The sequence below is a fragment of the Asparagus officinalis genome, chromosome 5 (genome assembly GCF_001876935.1).
Source record: "Asparagus officinalis chromosome 5, Aspof.V1, whole genome shotgun sequence".
NCBI classification, from domain to species: domain Eukaryota; kingdom Viridiplantae; phylum Streptophyta; class Magnoliopsida; order Asparagales; family Asparagaceae; genus Asparagus; species Asparagus officinalis.
Genome location: NC_033798.1, coordinates 13,012,704 through 13,028,161, shown reverse-complemented (window position 1 = coordinate 13,028,161; position 15,458 = coordinate 13,012,704). Strand labels below are relative to the sequence as shown.

General features: G+C 35.2%; 1 protein-coding gene across 1 annotated transcript; it reads right to left on the bottom strand.

Moving 5' to 3' along the window:
- On the bottom strand, positions 33-15,327 carry LOC109842787 (phosphoinositide phosphatase SAC8). The gene is made up of 20 exons (XM_020411668.1): positions 14,907-15,327; positions 14,685-14,759; positions 13,384-13,511; positions 13,157-13,248; positions 12,620-12,677; positions 7,803-7,859; positions 7,673-7,706; positions 7,333-7,413; positions 7,104-7,210; positions 6,134-6,220; positions 5,975-6,052; positions 4,480-4,544; positions 2,981-3,079; positions 2,751-2,850; positions 1,650-1,758; positions 1,484-1,556; positions 1,295-1,388; positions 1,106-1,192; positions 903-969; positions 33-442 (listed from the first exon to the last, which is right to left on the bottom strand). The coding sequence occupies exons 1-20, from the start codon at positions 15,097-15,099 to the stop codon at positions 315-317; spliced, it is 1,812 nt and encodes a 603-aa protein (XP_020267257.1). The 5' UTR covers positions 15,100-15,327; the 3' UTR covers positions 33-314.

Below are 15,458 nucleotides of genomic sequence, written 5' to 3'. Positions count from 1 at the left end.
ACTTTGAAAGAGAATAAATTGATGAGTAGTTATAAACTACAAATCACGACCTACTTTAATACTACAAGAAACAGAAATGTGAGGTCCTTGATGACTCATAAATTCAATAAGAATTCACAATAAAGGAACTCACGCTTTCATTCCTCGATGAAGTTCAAAAGTAGTTTGGCTTTATAGATACAAGGAGATGATACGATAAGTCACCGGCCAAAGCTGAGTAAAAGACATGACAGTTTTCAGCCCCTAGGGATATCTACAAACTAATTATTTATTTTGAGAACAAACATGGATTAATAATATGCAAACACCATAAATTACAAAAGGCCACACAAGCGTGGCCTGGAGCAGAACTGCTTCCCATTAGCTTTTATGACGGCCATTACGCCAGCAGCCAAACCAGCCCAGAGTACTGAAGAAACAAAATGTTGTGCGTTGCGGCTCGCTATTGATAAAATGTAAGAAAGTAACACAGCATTAGCAGTGGTAATTTGGTAACAAGCAAAAGTATACTGACCGCAATCAAGTACGTTTTTTTTCCTGAGTAAATTTCACAAAACTACAGAGATTAAAATACCATAGTGCTTTGTTAGAGAAAACTACCATGAACTCTTTTTTCACTTCAGTATAATGCTGTTATTAATTAAGGAAAGTTAGACATGCTTTGCATGTGATATGTTTCGGACAATTTTACCTTCTTTTAGGTTAGGTTAGGTAGATGTGTAATTCAGACTTCTTCTCCAATACGCTAAATCTGTTAACAAGTTTCGGTATCTTTCTGCAGTTTTTAGAAAGTCCTGGTAGTTTTCTCTAATGAAAATAGTTTATGGTAGTTTTGCACAACACCCCGAGAATCATTATAGTTTTATGAAATTTATCCAGTTTCCTTCAAAATAGAAGAATACCTTGATTCAATGTCAATGTTGTCACAGTGAGACTTCCAACTACTAGCACTGAGGCTACTGGAAGATACTGCAAGATATTTTCCCAATAAAACTGAATGTCAGAAGTGTGTCCAAGCAGAAGATAGCACGTATGATTTATGAAGAAAATGAATCACACATTAGAAAGAAAAAAAATGCCGCAAAGGGTCACATATATCACTTACTGAAAACGTTTCAAATCCATTCAGCTGGAAAGGAGAAGGTCCATCTCTTCTGATGCTATAATGACCACTAATGAGATCTAATGCATCCTGAAAGCATTTTATCACTAGAGTTGGTCACATCACCGTAAAATCAGCAAGATGTAAAATAGCCAGAATCAACCAAAATAAAGGCAACATAAAGTGACATACTTGCCGAATCCCATCTTGAAAGTTGTTCATATAATATCGTGAAAGAGCAGTCATCCCATCCTTTATCAACCCTGATACAGTCTGCCTCCCATATCTGAGCAGTGTGCAGGCATGAAATTATTTAGCAGTATGAATACCAACCGGGTATTTTCTCTCATAAAAGTTATCTTAAAAATGCCTCATAAGTACCTCACTAGATCACCTTTCAGAGCATGAGTACCAGCATACTCTAAGCTTATTTCATCTCCATGTTCAGCCCATACTGGAATATATAAACAACAGCATCTCATATTTGGATAATCCAACATCTTTTTTTTGTTAATGACGCTAATAAGCTTTGAGAAGAAAATCTTACATATTTTAAATCTTTCATAAATGTCAGGATGCATAGATATGCAATCGATTGAGGAAAATGCCCCCATTTTCTGTACTTGAGAATTTAATGATTTCCAAGCCAGATAACTCTAAGAAAGCAAGAAATAGAACAGAGAGATAATATATTATTTAAAATTTCTGAAAGAAGTTCACTGGGAAATGAAACATGATAAATCAATAATATATTTAAATTTGTTGTCATGAAGATTCATTATCTTTTGGATGCCGAGGTCATCTAAAAAAATGTTTATATAATATCAGCATCATCAATGGTAGGCTGGTGGGCTTTTAGGTTTAAGCGGGCTTTCTATGAAACATGGCTTGAAGTTGAGAAAGCTCCATAAAGATTACCCATGATTCCACAATCGCTTGTGAGCTTTATATAATCCATAAAAATTGACCATGTTTCGACAATCACCAGTAAACTTTATGTAATCCCCCCATGAGATCGTGTTATATTCCCGAGAAAGGCAAGTGTTACATTCCTCAAGAAAGGCATCCATCAAGAGAGAACCCCATATAGACCTTCTCTGCCAGGAGGGGATAACTAGACCTAGGTCATGCAGTTAAAATTTGTACAACTAACAAATGTTGCTCCAAATTCCATAGACTAGGAAGAGTGAAGCTCGGATGGTAAGATGGGATAATGTGAAGGGGGTATAAATGAGGATAATGTGAAGGGGGGGTATCAACGAAGAGACCATGACGAAAAAAATTATGCGTTAGCAGATTATGAATTTCTAAAAATTGTGAAAATTCAGCCAAAACACATTTCCTAAGAAATAAATCAAGCAATCAAAAGGTAAGTTGAAAGAAGAAGGATAGATGGGATAACAGGGAGATAAAGATACAAGCAAGAAGAGACACTGAGAAACAATTTTTTTTGAGTGAAATTCTAAAATAAATCTTTAGAAATTCACAATCTGTTAATATATTCTCTTCATAAAGAAATAAAGCAAGCAATCAAAACATAAGACTATATGTTTTATGTCCTGACAAGTGGGGAAACTTATAGAAAGTGAATTCAAGAATAAAACAAAGGTGTCTTTTCTAATAACGTGAACATTGTGAAGGAACAAACCTGTGTAACATTTGTCCGATCCAGACAGTCGATGCAATTAGACCTAATAATTCCATTTTGTTCCAATACGATGTTCCCGACATCATTGGTAAGAAAATATCTGCTCAGCTGGCACAAAATCAATCAAGAAGATTTCACTTGCAACTATTATAGTTGAATACAATAAAACATGATAAAAGCTGCTGAAGCATACATGTACAACAGTCATAAATGATTCTTCATTTGATTACCCTTGATTTTCAACAGTTTCAGATATTTGCTCGTAAAGAAGTTGTAGATTATCAAAATTCCCTTTGCCACAGATGTGATGGAAGTCAAATGATACGTATCTGTCAACCAATCATGTGAGCCACTATGTTAGAACAAAGTTGTGTCAGTCACCCACTAATTTACTGGTAAGTATCCCTACAAGCAAGATGTTGGTAATTCAGATATCAACAATTTCACAGTCAATATGATTTATCTAAGTGTAATAAACAAGCAGCAGCAACAATCTAGTCTTATACAAAGAATACACTGCATGTGATGAGAATAAGGGACTAATTTAAATAGGAACAACCCAGAACAAGAGAATCACAACCTCCAAAAATATCTAGATGGCCTATCCATAAATTCTCTTGGGGATCTTCAGTATAAATAGTTAGCCACTTTGTACACTTTTTTTATTCATTTGATTAAAGAGTAAGCTTTTCATGTGGACAATCATATGCGGCCAGGACATGTGAACTAAGGCGAAGCGAGATTATACATTTTAATTGTTTGACATCTTTAACCTTTACAGGCTACAGCTGCACTGAGAAATGGATGCTGATGGAAGACAAAAGTAGTTTTGAAGTGCAACAAGTTTGAAGGCAACAGTAGGCATAGACCATAGCAGTAGGTTGAAGGTATTCAACCGTGTTGAATAACTATGAATGCACTGATGATGGATAAGCACTTTCGATAAGGAAGACCGATAAGTAGTTAAAAAAGTAGAATAGAGTGGATACCTCAGTGATATACTTCCTTCACCAAAAGATCCTGAATATGACAAAATATGCTAGTGAAATGGTGGGAAATAACAAAAGATAAGGAAGGGCAGTGAGAGGCAAGATCAAAGGAGAAGATAGAGGCTGTGCTTTTGGGTAAAAGATCATTAGACAGGACATGGTTCCAAATTGCTTGAAGTTTGGGAACATTATAACTTCCAAGTATAAAAAATCTAACTGCCTATTCTTATATTTTGGTTAAATATGGTTTAAAATAAAGGGCTAATGTACGATGCTCCTGTTATGTGTGGTGTTCGGGTAAGGTCGGACCATATGAGTCTATGTGATAATTTATAAACAAAATCCTAATTCCGATCGTATAAGTCAAGGTCGCTTACTCATTGTTATCTATTTAATATAATATATACAACTTATCAAGGGTTAAATCTATTCCGAGCCAAAAACAAAGGAAAACATGCATTCTATTTTCATGTTAGGTTAGGATCAAGTCATGCATGCCATGGATTATAGAGTTCCATAGGAGGTCAACTTAATGTGAGCAACTCTTATATTTTTCTGATGGTTATACGCCTCTCGTACTACACTACAGAACTCTGGCCGAGCTCTCACCATACAGTGATGATGTGCAACCCTTACAAAGGTACTTACAATTAAAGGAAAAGCGTACATAGTGCTAAAAGTTATATATGAATTGATCGTCCCAAATAAGTTCATCTTTTGTAAATAAATAATGATGATACCTTACATGTGGAAGCTTCTCCACCTCAGTAGCAAAGGCACGACTTAGCTGACCTTCATCACCATGCTGTGACAATATGATACATCTCAATTTAGAATGATGATGATACAAGAGAAAGCTTACTTGGGTATGCAAGAATATATTTGTTCTTGTCCCATGCATCATTGTGTTTTGTGTTTTTATTTATTTATTATTATTATAGAAAACAAAACTTGTGCACAATACGATTCAAACAAGCTTCATTTCTCTTCTTCCCTCGCCACATACACATAAAGAAGATCCTCCCAATATTGGAACTTCATTATTGCTATATGGTCTCGATTACTCATCTCTTTAAAATTTTCATGGCAATCCATAAGTAGAAATATTAGGATCTACGGACCATACTGAATCTTTTGAAAAAGTCAAAACAAGAAAACACTTCCTGCAAGTTAAACCAGATTATTATTATGTATCCGTCCTCCCAAATTTCTCCTCAGAATCAATATCTAAATATTCTTCTTTCTTACCTTCAAAATCAATCTGATACCTCTCCCTACCAATTCTCCTATTTGCCTTCAAGCAAAGCTTTATCTTGGGTAACTATTCAGTGCCAAATTTTTTAGTTATTTTAACAAGCTCATCTATACTTTGTGATCTCCCAGACATAGATTGAAAGGTTCTCATATAGGCAAGGAAGCCTAAAACTCTTCTGAACTTCAACATACTCCAAAAAAAAGGGGAAAGGGGATACATGCTTTATAGGAAATTGCATTTGGAAGGATCAAAACTAAACTGTCGAAGTTGGAAAATGGAGAATGTTCAGTTAAGTAATGTAAAGAGACAAATGAGGCGATGCAAAAGAAGAAGACTTGGAAAAATAATCAACAGGGTCATTCTTGCACTAGCTTGATCAAAATGATTTCATAAGTTTCTTAGCCTTATTAAATTAGAAAGAGATTAAGAAATTTTTTAGTCTTCATCTTTGCTAAGATACAAGAGAAATATGTAACTGATAGAGGGTTTTAGGCTGAGAATAAGAATGCACTTAGTGTTCGTAGCATCAAGTGAGAAATCTTATAAGGAATTTCCTAGTTTTAATCTTTTAATGGTGACAGGTATAATTACCTAATTTTTTAACCTAGAGAACATTAACATTTGATCAACATTGATTAATAATATAGATGCAAGTAAACAGCCGAAATAGATTTTCAATATCTCAGGACAAAGCATGAAACTGAAGTGGAGATGAGTTGTTATCATCAAAGACCAATATTGTTATCGATAACTTTAGAGTAAACAAAACAAAATCAATTTTCAAAGCATGTGAATTGGGAGTTATTGGTAATGAAATTTGAGCAATGAAATTCAGAACATTGTACATCCCGGTTATCAAATGAAGTCACTATTTAATGTCTATGTTGTATCTAGGAAATATGAGAATGCATTTACATGGCAGAATGAGTGAATGTATGCATTTGTGTGTGTATTTGTGTGCACATAAATAGAAAACTTACGTTATCAGTCAGGTCAAGCACAACTGTCTCTCCATATCTTTGCAAGAGATCATGAAAATGGCGTTCGACAACCTTCGGCTACAACAATTAGATATAATATTAGTTTATAGAAAACATCGTAAAGAACTAATTCTTTTCTGGCATTTAAAATATTCTTACCGTTTCTTCATGGTTTATTATATTAAGTCGTGGTTTGTAACTCAGATCCACAATCTGCTCCCACAAAAGAGGAATGGAACCTCGAATCTAAAAAATTGGATGAGATACTTAAACAATTGAAGGAACATATGCCAGTATGTATATAAAACAATGCTTGAGTACATCAATGTATTAGAAATTTCAACACTTGGAATTATAATCCAAGCCATTTCATACAAGATATAAACCCAAGAGAGTCCCCCTGTGTATGAGAGTGTCTTCTTTTCTCTAGTTAATAAAAAATTGCACCAATTATGCCCAAATTTCTTCCACGTACAATTTAGTATGATAAGGAATTCGCATGTTGTTGTTGAGTCATGGAATTCATCAAAAGGATGAGACAGGTAAGGAAACAGTAAAACAAATAAAACTCATGATATCCACTAGACAAAAAAATTACAATTTTCTCCAACTACTTGTCGAAATATTTTCTATTTAGTTTTTTTAGAAAAATCAAAACATTTCCTTATTCTTTGCTCCCTCCTATTCAGCACCAATTTTATAGATCCTTGTTTTGCATCCATGAGCAATGGAGACTACTATAGTGCCAAATAGGAAAAGAGATGAGATTATAATTAATGGAGCCATTAAGGAACAGTATAAGTCATAGCGCCAAATGCAATGACATTTTCTTTCCCAATGTTATTAGATGAAGAAGAAAGGCTTTATGTACGAGATTATACTTTAATTTTCAAATATAGAAAACATGTTTCAGCCTGCTGCCGTAATTTGGTAAAACTCATTGGATATATGCTGGATTCACAAGAACAACCTTTCACTAGGTTGCTCTTGACCAAATAATTAGCCAAATGATAATCATATAATGTCATATATCTATAGATTTATCAGAAACAAACCTCTTAAATGAAGACAAGAAAATGTGATGAGTATCATTTCCATATCAGAATATTCCATTATATGAAATAGTCACCTGTAAAAATGAGGACGTAAATTTTTCAAACTCAAATAATTGTTCCGTTTCTATGAAATTAGCTGTAGCGCCTTCAAGATTAGCTCCTCTTCTCCACATTCTTGTTCCTGAATTATTTGACATTAAAACAGTTCTAACATTTATTATTGTTCTAACCCGGTTGCTGAAATAGTTTTAATTGCTTTAGTTGCATCACAAAAAATAGATAAACTACATGAAATTATATTACCTAAACGCCGATTACACCTGCGTGAGATCAATGTCAATTTGGCAGGTGAATTTTTAATGGTGAATTGTACAGTCTGAAAGCGTAGGCTTCTGTTAAGGAATCCAGCAAAAAAAATTATCCTAAAATAAGCTAAACCATAAGGTGCCATTGTTAAGCCATGTGAAGACATCTTTGAGAACCAACACAAATTTTGCAACCAAAAAATTACTGTACCTGAATGCATCCTGCAAATTCATTAACACACTTAAAGTGCAAACCAATGCATAATCTACAGATACACAAATAAAAAAATACGGAAAATTAACATTATTTCAGAAATTTATAGACCAACTGAGGATATTTCCTTGTATCATAGGAAGCACAAAAGCATCAAGCTGCATCAACAAGAAGGCCAAGATTAATATTAATGATATTAAAGCGTCCAGTTTACATCAATCAAAAACATCTGAAGCAAACAAGACGAAAATAACCTTTGCCTCAATAAGCTCCTCCAACAAGCTCCGGTTCCAAACAAAGCGGGGGTCAGCCTGGGAGAAGAATAAAACATTGAAAAACATGTGTAACAATCTGACAATTTAAATGAGCTCATTACATAAACAAGACAGATTTTCAATAAAAGCACATCACAAGTGGGAAAAAATTTTGTTTTCATAATTATAAGACAGAAATGCCAACAAGTCATCCGTCTCCACCCTATGATGCTACTGCTCATCGAACATTTTTGAGGAGCCAATTGACCCAATGGGGGTAGATCCTACAAAACCATATTTGAGAGAATGTGTGCTCGTGTTTACACGAAAGAGGTCATGTTTTCTGCGAAGTTACTCTCTGTTACGCATCCAGAATGTGAAAATAGAAAGTTAATCTAGTTTCTACCATCTTTCTCTTGATGATGTAAGAGAAAAGAGAGATATCTACATGCAATATTCGCAAAAATATTCAGCGAAGCAAGTTTATTTCATGTAAACTCAGCGAAGCAAGTTTATTTCATGTAAACTGTCATGCAAGAGTATATAGAAATGTCTGAACGCACGTGCATCTTTGTGTGCGCGTGTGTTTATTTCATGTAAAAAGAGTACACATAGTTGAGTGTACATAATTGTGTATGTGTGTGTGGCGTGCATGTGCCTGAGAGTGCGTGTAAACAGCAACAAATGAAACGTGCATGAGTAGATGAATTTTTCAATACCTCAATATTAGGAAGAATCAAAAAGGGAAAAAAAGAAATGATGATAAGTTTATAACAGATGTGAGAAAGTGACATCTAATTCTAAAATGAAAGTTTGGAACCATTCCATTTGTAAGATCGCTCTAAGCATAATGTTAAATGTTTTTTATTCTTCAAACTTTTCATAATCCACTTTCCAAATGCTTTCTCAAGCCTTAAGGTCTGGTACAATCTAAGTTGCATGGAAACAGGCACGGGTACTGGTACGGGTGCGGGTACGAGTAAGGGACACGACAAAACTGTAAAATGTAGGGTACGGGGACACGGCTACATATACATATTGAATTAATAATGTACATGAGATAATTTTTTCCCGCTTCATGTGTCATTAGAATTAAAATTCCAATTACATTTTTGAGTTTCTTTTATCATATTAATTATCATGAATTGTAAATTACTCATTTTTTTACTAGAGATCTAAACGACCCATTAACTATATAGTTTTGAACTTGGGTATGGACTGAAACGAACCCGACCCGTATCTCATTAGTTTCAAAAGACGGATGTGAAGTGTAAGCTCTACGTCCAGGAAATTTGACAAGTGTTTTAAATTAACACATATATCGTATAATTGAGTACATGTTGTAATAAATGCATGCATATATTCGAGAAGTGTCCATGAAGTTTGGGTACGGGAAAGTGTCGGGTACGTGTCCGGTACGGGTACGGCTTCAATATAGAAGTACCCGGGTAACATAGGATACAATGTTGTTCAACAACTGGACCATACTCAGAAAAGGAAGTATAATGCAGAGATGTGATTCTTTTTTGCCAATTAAACATTTTAATGCCACATGTGAAGAAAATGAAATTTATCTACTCAGAGTTCAACTTCAAGTCAAATAACATTTTTAGTCATAAACTAGAATCGCACTGGTAATTAAGGAATACCCATGTCTAACTAACTCAAACAAGAAGACAAGACCCATCATATCAGATGTCAAATCTAATCAAAATTTAGGAAATTGGTACAGGTCCATTGTTTTAAATATCCCCAATATGGCCCTATATCCTTTTATAAGCCTTTCTGCACACGATATGGTCTTAATATCCTTTACTGCTTTTTGACAATATTGGGCGATATATCACGGACATGGCTGATATCTTAGCTGATATGTTATCTGAAATGTCCTTTTAGATGGTTTCTAGCAAAGCAATATACCGATTGGCAATTTTTGAGTAATATACCATGATTTTTCCAATATATCAAGAGACATGTGGTCCTAAAAAAATTGGCTGAATTTAGCAATGTCAATTTGGACGATTATTTGCTCTAAAACATAGATTAGTGATCCTAAACAAATATTATTTGCATTTTTGTATTCTTACATTTCATCAAGTATGTTTAGATTACATTTTTGGACATTATATTATAAATACACATCATCAGATATGTCACTCCGATAATTAGTAGATATCCTCGGTATTCCTCCGTTATCCGCAATCCAATATGAATTTTGGGCATCCGATATTCCCCGATATCTGATATTCAAAACCTTGTATAAGTCTCCATCCACGATGGTAAGACAGGAAAATTTCAATGATGCATAAGGCGAGTAAGATGGACTTAGTTCTCGAAGTCATGAGTCAAATCAGGTTGCATTTAATTCCTTTCTCAAATTGGATAATAGATGAGGTTGATGTGTTTCCTCTCAAAATATTCATTCAGAAAAAAGGTAATATATACAACTCATAAATTAAAAACGTCAAGTGAAGAACATGTCAAAAGTATATAGTTTAGCATTATAACCCAAACATGTCAGCAACGTAGCCTAGAGAAACAAGATTGCCTCTGGACTACAACCTAGCATCCTGCGATCTAAGCTAGTGCCTAATCTGACCAAAGAAAAGTGCAAGGGAGGGATTGTCATAATTCTAGGTAAACAAGTGGACAGACAGGAAATAATTACTCACTCACTAAACTCAAGTAACCATCTGAAATGTGATGTGCGTGTGTATATATCTATATATATAGAGAGAGAGAGAAATGGAGAAACTTGGTACCAAGTTGCTTCAAGCAACTTGGTAATGATGTGGCCTAATCTTGTCCCTACATCTACATTGGAGTTTGTGAATGGTGGTTGAGGCTCTATCTTCGAGGTGTGATGTAGGGGCAAGATTAGGCCACATCACTACCAAGTTGTTTTAAGCAACTTAGTACCAAGACCGCTTCCCCATCTCTCTCTCCACATATACTCACTAGTACTTATAGTATTAGTAACCTACGCGAACCTACTATACGTATATTAATATTATATCAGTCAAGAAATACCCACCGACCGCCTGACTCATTATACTAGATCGGGAGGAAGATGATTCGATCTGCAGAGAGAGCAAAGAACTCCTATCAACTTAAGTCTTGATAGTCCACCAAACTTTCTAGCACCTCATTTAATTTATATAAAAATATTTTCCATATCAACCTACAATGAATCCACTAAGGCAATACATGAGTGGTCTAATAAGATTGCGACCTCTCTTGCTACGCCGGCGTGAACAACTTTTTTGTTCATCCACACTTAAGTTGACACGAAGTTGTCCCTGCTCGATTAGTATATATACACATTATCATTAACATATAAAAAATAATTTCTATCATCCAATCCCACAAGGCGCATCCCTAGACAATCCAATGAATGGGCTTAAAAGTTTAGCTGGAAACTTTTATGTTCATCCACACTTGAAAGGTTGACACAAGTCTTTGCGCGCTCTCTCTCTCTCTCTCTCTCATCTACTAATATATACTAAGTATATTATATATACTTAAGTATATCAATATTATATATATATATATATATATATAAAGAGAGAGAGAGAGAAAGAGAGACATGAGCTTATGTCAACTTAAGTGGATATGAGGCATTGTCCACCAAACTTTTTATCCACTCATCTTGTCTTTAGAATTGTGCCATCAAGAGATGCACAAATCTCAAAAGACTCTTCATATCTTTCACAGATCCCAAGGCAGCCTCAATGGATAAAAAAGTTAATGGATGACTAGCTCCTATCCACTTAAGTTTACATAAGATTTCTCTCTATATACATATAGAGAGAGAGATGGGTATGCTTGGTACCGAACACAAGTTTTTGTGCTTGGTAGTGAGGTGGCATATTCCCCTCCACTCATTGAAATCGGAACTCACATTCACATGGGTTGGGGAGTGGTTGAGAATTGGAATGAGTGGAAAAGAATATGATACATCACTACCAAGCACAAAATTTGTGCTTGGTACCAAGCATACCCATTTCTCTCATAGATATATGTGTGTGCGTGTGCGTGTGTATGAGTCTCGAAGGAGAATATACAATAAGGAATTGCATTAAATTTTGCGGAATTAAATAATGGAAAGGCAATTAAAAAATAATTCTCATCACAATTTCACAAATTACTCAAGCTCTTCATGCATAGAAAAAAGTTTGGCATTACAATAAAGGATAAAGGGACTATCATGGTATTACTATATTCCTTACACGAACAAGCCAAAGAACTGATATTAAGACAAACAACTGCAATGTTAGTGTAAAAGATAATCTGGAAAAATCAGTTCTTTTCCTTGGAAAAAAATGATTATACTGTTTATGTCCTAGAAAACATGTAGTATCATATGTTTTCCATGATCTATGAAAAATCTTCTGGCTTCTTATTTTCTGGATATAGGAACCTTCATAATGAAAGAGGAAGTCAGACCATTATTCATATCTTTAGTATTTTTCTTTTCCTTCTTCAGCAATGCAAACAACGGCAAAAAGAGATTTCCTCCCAGTAAACTAGACATATCTTGTAATATTTCTTTTCAATGAAATGTTTTTCTTTGCCTTTCACTTCTTAAACCAGATGGACTCTCAATAAATTAGCATCATCCTCAAACATAAGGAGGAAGACTAGACTCGTGTGATTAGCAGTTTCATTGCTTCAGTTTGTTTCCAAAGCTCTAGTGAATTTAATATAATCTTTATCTATTAGGGAAATGCAAAGCACAGAAATTGATAATATATTTCTTAATTCAAAATAAACATGATGCCAAATACCAGCACTGAACAAAATATACTTTCGCAGACCTGTTTCCATAGAGGTTTTTGCAACCTCTCTTCAGTCAATTTGCATGCCCTCTGTAGGCTACAAAGAAAACAAACAATGATTGTTATTCACTTATTCTAAGTTACATGCATGCGCACGCACACACACACGCACACTCTTGCACGCATACATGAGAAATTTGTACTTGAAGTAATCTTTTAGATAGTTCTGAATAGTTGACCTCGTCTTTTTGCATGGCAGGTCACAATAGGAATGATCTACACCATTCATCATGATACACATCCTTAAACACGTTCGCAAAATCTTTAACTCATTGAACAAGCTGTTGCATTTGTATATAGTTGCCAAAGCTTGATCCAAGGTAATGTTGTGGGGAACAGCCTAGGGAGGTGCCTAATTGGTTGCTTCTATGTTACTTGCATCTACATGCACACACGCAACACACCCGCGCACACACATGAAAGTATGACTAGAAGTTTTAAATTACTTTCAACTTTAAACTTTAAAATAATCAACTCATGAACTATTCCAGTATGCAACTGAATGAGGACGCTCACTTTAGCGTTAAGTCCATTGAATAAGAATAATATAATCCAGTTGTCGATTCCACAGTTCTCAAAAGAGACATGAAGTAAGCCTCATCCTTTTTCTGCATAAGCATTATCCAAGTTAAAATAAAGGACTAACAAGCAATCCACATAGCAGTGAAAGCATAAATATTCTCCTCTTTGGTTGTGGATTTTAAACTTAAATGAGAAATTAAGTGATCAGAAGAATATCATACTTCCTGTGATGTTGAATATCTCAAAGCTTCATTGCAGGATAAAAATCTCATAGACTTTGCATGGTAAACAGAGTAACCTAGATAAGTGCCAATTTCCTTCAGAGAAGTGATAACCAGTACATAAGTTCCTGCAATAAAATAAAATAGTTCAGATTAAAATGCAAGCAAAAAAAATAAAACAGACACAAAAAAGCTTTCTGAAGAATCCAAAAATGATATAATGAAAGCGTATTGCCAAATGCACCTCGTACTCATTCTATCGACCCATACTTGTTCTACCCGACCGTTTGCCCTCCCTCCCTCCCTCCCTCAATTCAGACCATTTTTCTAAGAAATTTTCCACGAGTGCCCAAGATTAAAAATAGGGTTAATAACACAAAATTACCATGAACTTTGGGAGCTTTACACAAAACCCTCTTAAACTTCATAAATCAGAGAACACTACTATTGCCTTTTTTTCACTAAATAGTAAATACCATGACCGAAGACAGCTAGTTTAGGTTGTCACGTGCAAAGCTTTGAACAATTTTGACCCTTTGTGCTTAATATATTTTCTATGCTACCCTCCCAACACCTCCCATTTTTCAGGGAAAGTTTAGACCTTCTACCCTTCACATTAACATCTGTAGTCACAATTTCCAATAATGCAAGCAATTTTCTGGCATTTTGAAAATTCATATATCTCACCTAATTTAAAATGTTTAGATGGGCTTCCTGCAAAACCCCGAAAGTTCATGGTATGCTTGTGAAACTTACCCCCAAAATACCATTTATAGGAGAGGACATATTCAGGGTCGGACACTCATATGAGAGCTGTCTATGAGGTTTTGGTGTATTAGAAAAGCAGAAACATGCTCAATACTATCAACAGAAGCTAAAATGTTGCATAACTTGCAATATATAGGAGCATTTGGGAGTTTTGCATGATCATAAACACTCCACCGACAATTACCCATTATATAGAAGTTCAATGAGCTTTGCTACAGGGACCCAAAATAATGATGGCCAACTCATTATCCAATAGGAGGGGGACACCTCACTTGTCCCCCCTATTGGTCCCATATTTTGGGTCCTTGAGGAATTTTTCAAGTTCAATATGCAGTAAGTAACCAATAATCTGATGAAAGTACCTGCAATTAATCTTATTATCCCAGCCACTCCATAAATTGTAGACACCTTGTTGGGATTTCCATAGGAGGGGGACACCTCACTTGTCCCCCCTATTGGTCCCATATTTTGGGTCCTTGAGGAATTTTTCAAGTTCAATATGCAGTAAGTAACCAATAATCTGATGAAAGTACCTGCAATTAATCTTATTATCCCAGCCACTCCATAAATTGTAGACACCTTGTTGGGATTTCCAAAATCAACCGTTCCTGCATCCACAATTTGATATTATTTATCAATATACGAGACCTCCATCAAATTCTTCAAGTGCAAAACTCAAGCAGATCAACATAGAGAAAGGTCTAATCTTTGAATCAAAATAAAAAAAAGCACGGAGATTGGGATGAAGGACTCACCGGTCAACTGCTGGAGGGCGCCGTCGGAGCGGTCAACGGAGAAGGCGAGATCGGGGAAGTCCGGATCGAGGGACCTGATGACGTACTTGTCTGCAAATTCTTGGAGCTGCAGTTCTCTGCAGCAATGGCTGCGGGCTGAAGCTAGGGTTTTTTCGCCATGGCGATCGAGTTCATCTCCTCCTTCAATTTCCATTTCTTCTCGCGTGTGAGAGTTGGACGACTTGAGACTAATAACTTGATGGGAGGAGAAGAAAGCGATCGATCGGAGAGCAATCGTTGCCGTTGGTACTTATAAATGGGCTTTTGGGGAAAGTGGCTTGAGATTAGTTGGGCCGTTTGTGGGTCTTGTCCGGCCTCGGCGGAAATGGATCAAATAATTAACAAATAATTCGATAAGCTATTCGATCATATTTGATTTTGTAATTCATTTATCACTAAATAAATATTTTTAGTGTTTAAGTTTGCAAATGAATAGAATTTAACCAGACGTATATTCAATTTTTTTGTCTATCAAATATTCGTTTAAAATTTGATCACTTATTATTTGTATTA